We start from the raw sequence: 4,156 nt of genomic DNA, 5'->3' as shown, positions 1-4,156 counted from the left end.
ATAGAGGTTGCCCAAGTTGTTGACTGTCTCGAGTGTTGATGTGTGCTCTGGTCCCCATGCCTTCTCAAAGCCTTGCAGCGCCCGCTGGTACATCTGCACTGCACGCTGCCTGTCTTCATCACTGAGCAAGTACCCAATGCTGTGAAAACAGTCTGGCCGTATCAACGCCCCGACCGCCCTCTCATCATCCAATCCGCCGCCCTCTTCGATCCATCCACTGACATAGAGACCGTGCGCAACTATCCGCTTCCGCTTCTTCGAATACTCCATGTCTGACTTCACAGGCACACCCGACGCCACTAGCCCTGCCGCCAAGCAACCTAGCTCTTGCCGCTCTTTGTCTTCTGCCAGGTACCCGCACCATCGATGCAGCACTGAGTGCATCGAGTGGCTACCCGTGCCTTCTTTTCCATCCGCAAGCGAGTAGCGTGATAACAGCCCCATCGCCGCATTGAACGCTAGCTCATTTTTAGCCGACTCTAGCAGCCATGTCGGGACATGCATCTCTGCTGCCAAGTCCGAGCCTGCCGCGATCAGCTCATACCACAGCTCCCCACTATCCAGAAACCCCCATAGCTTCAGCAAGCCAGGAGCCACCTCGCTCCGCCGGCAGACCTGCTCGTACGACATGGTCCAGGTTGTCAACACACTTCGGTCGCCATACTCCTCCAGTGGGAAGCGCGCCTCCTCCGCCATCAACTGGCTCCATGTGCGGTTGTAGTGCTTCGCATACGCGGTCGCGGTCGCATCTGTGTCGCCCATGTACGACCCGGCCTGCGTGAGGGCGAGGGGCAGCCCGTGGAGGAGCTCAACCACTACTTCGGCGTCTGTTCAGTCTGCATCAGCGACCACAACTCTAAGCCGCAAACTTCGTCTTCCGCTTACTCTCGACCACCCGGCCAGCGTTATTCTCCAGTATAGCACGCGCTTGCTCTGCTGCCACCGTTCCCACCTTCACCCCGGAGCCGAGCAGCCGCTGGAGACTAGATAGCCGGCTCGTGACAAGGATCGACCCATGGTCTGCATGTGGAAGGTATACCTTGACGTTGTATGCCTGTGGGTCGTCTGGGTCGCGGTGGTCGCGATCTACGTTATCGATAAGCAAGAGCCAGTGCGGGTTCGACGGGATAGACAGCCACCGCTGACACTCGCGCACCGCCACATCAGCCTCAATAGTTGCATCGCTGAGCTGCGCTGCACCTTCAGCGGTCAGCTCGCTGCGTGGGAGTCTCTGCGCCATATTGACAAATGACTGCTTCAGACTAGCCTCGGACGACCCGTCCAGCCAGAACACTGCACTGAAGCGGTAGTGGTGCTTTCGCGCAAACTCCACGGCCAGCTGCGTCTTGCCGATGCCGCCGAGGCCGTGGACGACGACGACCTTCCGCTGACGCCTTGTTGCGGGCGAGGTTTCAAGAAGGAGCTCCTCGACCGCTGCCATCTCAGCTGGCCGGTCTACGAACTGGCTCACTACCGGCACGCCTTGGAGACTAAGCTCGATCTTGTGCTTGCCGTGGTCTGTCACAACAGTCAACCTTTGTCTATCCCTATCTTCTCTAGGATGTGTAATTACATTGAGAGCGAGCCGACACAAGTAGTTGAGATGCCTCCACCATACCTTCAACTACCTCAACTACTGTATCCCAATCTTGACCTGAAGCCTTTGCAAACTTGTTCATATTGAAGTGGGTGCGTGAGAGCGAGTGTTTGGTTGTTGCGTCCGACAGATCAAGGCACCCAGAGCTCTCGCTGACCACAAATCGCTGTGTATGCAATTAGCTCAACTCTCTACACACGACTCCTGCACACCTACTGTGCGATCCTCCTTTCCCACGATCTTTCCAACATTGCTTGACTTAAGCTCATAGAAGCATGCAATCTTTGTCTTGTTTGTCTGTCCCTGCATTATTTCCAAGTAGTCGTTGACCACGTCCCTTAGGTAATCGTTCCCTGGCTGCAACACCGCAAGAGCAGTAGGCTGCACTTGATCCTCGTGGTACTCGCGGCGCGCTGCCTCCAGCATTTCCATTTGATTCATGCCTTCCGCGCCTCGGAATGGTGTGCCAAAGAAGATTAGACCAGTAGTCGATTTAAATACTCCACACCATTTCTCCTGGAATTGCTGGGCTTTAAACAGTGTCTAGGAAGACTTTAGCTGCTAGCACGTTGCTCTTAAGTTCACCTCCTCACCTTGAGCACAACCAGCCCTCCGAAGCAGTGCGCTATAAATAACAGTGGGCGAAACCAAACATCCTAATCAATTTAGCAGACTTTCAACATCTGCTGAGAACAGTTCGCACCTTTCTCATTCGGTGCAAGGCTTCTAGTAACCGCTCTGCTACTGTAGAAACGCTCTGCTGCATTATCTCCTTGCCGAACCACTGCGACTCATATCCATATCGCATGATGCGCGCGTTCGGCGCCAACGCCGGTAGCATGTTTTCCTCGTTGAGCCAGTTGACCCACTGCGGGCTTTCCCTAGTGCCCGCATTCGCGCACCAGCTCTCATCAGGATGGGCGCCGAGGCCGTGGATCGCGACAATGCTAGATAAGTTAGTGTAAGTCTGAGCAAGCAGATGTTACAGATGCACGTACTCAATGATCTGGGATGCATTTGCCGGTGCATCGCGGAGCAACTTCAGGCCGATGTCATCTTCCGTTACTGGCGAGACCTGGTTCTGCGTCAGCCTTAGCACGCTTCGTGCCGCTCCTGACCTACCATTGTTGTTTGTAAAAGAGCCGTAGCTGCTTAAGCTGTACGATGAAACTCTGAAGGGGGAAAGAGAGGAAGGAACAGAGAGCGAGGCTAGGAGGTAATAATGATGTGAGGAGAGACCAGGCTGAAGTGCTAGGCTGACTGCCACCAAAGTGGTGTGAGAGCAACCAGGCTGAGCGACCAGGCTGAAAGCCACCTGCGTCTGCTGGCGCGCGGTACGGCTGAGTCCATGTTGCCGTCTTCCATGGACCAACGCTGCTATCCACTCATCGCATGAAGGAGTCGCAGCTACAGACCAGGCCTTTCGATCTCTTCTTTACACAGCCATGCCACCCTTTTCTGAAGCACATCAGCTTGTTCGCGATCTGGTGCCGGAGCCCGGCGCAGCGCAGAGCGAGACCTTGCCCGGACAGCCTTCTCTCCCGCTCAAAGACCTAGCCAAGATAAGGGCGCGGGGAGGACACCGAACCGCGGCAAAAGAGGCTTAGCGTTAGGGTTTAACCCCTTTTAAGCGATCTGCTTTGGTAGTCTCCCACGTTACCCTAACACTAAGCTAGTCCATATACTTTCCGCGCACATATAGTTCCCGCGCACCCCACCACGTCACTAGCACTCAGATTGGAGTCGTGATTTCTCAACAACGTTTATAATTGCCACTCTGTACACATAGACTGAAGCGTGAGTGCTGCTGCTGCTGCTGCTGCTTTTTGAGCTTCTTGTTCAGTTGAACGTGATACCTGCTCAGCTTGTAATGCTGCTGCCCGATCAATAGCAGCCTTAATAGCTTCAACGTTGCTATAGCGCTCATTTGGGTTAACTTGAACACGCTTTCTTGAGCGGGTAACCCTAGTACTATCTAGTTGATATTTAAGTCGTTGATTCTCAGATTCAAGCCGAGCTGCGCGAGTGTTGGCTCTAGCAATAGCCTTGCCTGCCTTGCCAAGCATTAGGCGGGTGCTTCGTGAAAGAGATTCTGATAGAAGGAGTTGCTGCTGAGCCTTGTATAAGGCCTGTGAGCTCTGAGGCGTGGCAAAGACTGTATCTGATGCCTGAGGAGGTGGTGGAGGTGTAATAGGCCGGCCTGATACCTGAGATGAGTGTAGTACGAGGCATGGGTTGTATGGGCATAGGCCAGCAGCCTTCCATCCGGCTCGTATGACTCTCTCAGATAGTCCTTCCTCTCTTGCTTTGTTATATGAGGTGACAAACCTCTCCTTCTTGATAGGTGCTGCGTCATCAAGTGCTGAGAGTGCTCGGATCTGACTACGGTAGTGGGTTTTGACGACAGAGAATGGAGCCAGATCCAGCGGCTGGAGGATGTGTGAGGCGTGAGGTGGGAGGTATAGAAGATAGATCTGATGCTGCCGGCAAGTCCACATAAAGTCAATAGGAGTGTGGGAGCCGTGGCCGTCCAATAGCAGTAGCCGCCACCCACCCTGT

General features: G+C 54.4%; 4 protein-coding genes across 4 annotated transcripts; all 4 read right to left on the bottom strand.

Moving 5' to 3' along the window:
- Positions 1-889, bottom strand: M421DRAFT_147615 (uncharacterized protein; the record flags this gene model as incomplete). Its single annotated transcript, XM_033587544.1, has 1 exon — positions 1-889. A coding segment is annotated over exon 1 (762 nt), but the record flags the coding sequence as incomplete, so codon positions are not given.
- An 81-nt stretch (positions 890-970) lies between these two features.
- On the bottom strand, positions 971-1,390 carry M421DRAFT_11324 (uncharacterized protein; the record flags this gene model as incomplete). The annotated part of the gene is made up of 1 exon (XM_033587220.1): positions 971-1,390. A coding segment is annotated over one exon (420 nt), but the record flags the coding sequence as incomplete, so codon positions are not given.
- A 472-nt stretch (positions 1,391-1,862) lies between these two features.
- Positions 1,863-2,978, bottom strand: M421DRAFT_62386 (uncharacterized protein; the record flags this gene model as incomplete). Its single annotated transcript, XM_033595960.1, has 6 exons — positions 1,863-1,934; positions 1,985-2,140; positions 2,191-2,253; positions 2,301-2,544; positions 2,596-2,678; positions 2,913-2,978. Coding segments are annotated over 6 exons (684 nt in total), but the record flags the coding sequence as incomplete, so codon positions are not given.
- Positions 2,979-3,161: 183 nt separating this feature from the next.
- On the bottom strand, positions 3,162-4,156 carry M421DRAFT_147619 (DDE-domain-containing protein). The gene has a single exon (XM_033587545.1). The coding sequence runs from the start codon at positions 4,093-4,095 to the stop codon at positions 3,361-3,363; it is 735 nt and encodes a 244-aa protein (XP_033448727.1). The 5' UTR covers positions 4,096-4,156; the 3' UTR covers positions 3,162-3,360.

Source organism: Didymella exigua (genome assembly GCF_010094145.1).
Source record: "Didymella exigua CBS 183.55 unplaced genomic scaffold M421scaffold_13, whole genome shotgun sequence".
In the NCBI taxonomy this organism is placed as follows: Eukaryota; Fungi; Ascomycota; class Dothideomycetes; order Pleosporales; family Didymellaceae; genus Didymella; species Didymella exigua.
This window is presented reverse-complemented; position numbering and strand designations above follow the sequence as displayed.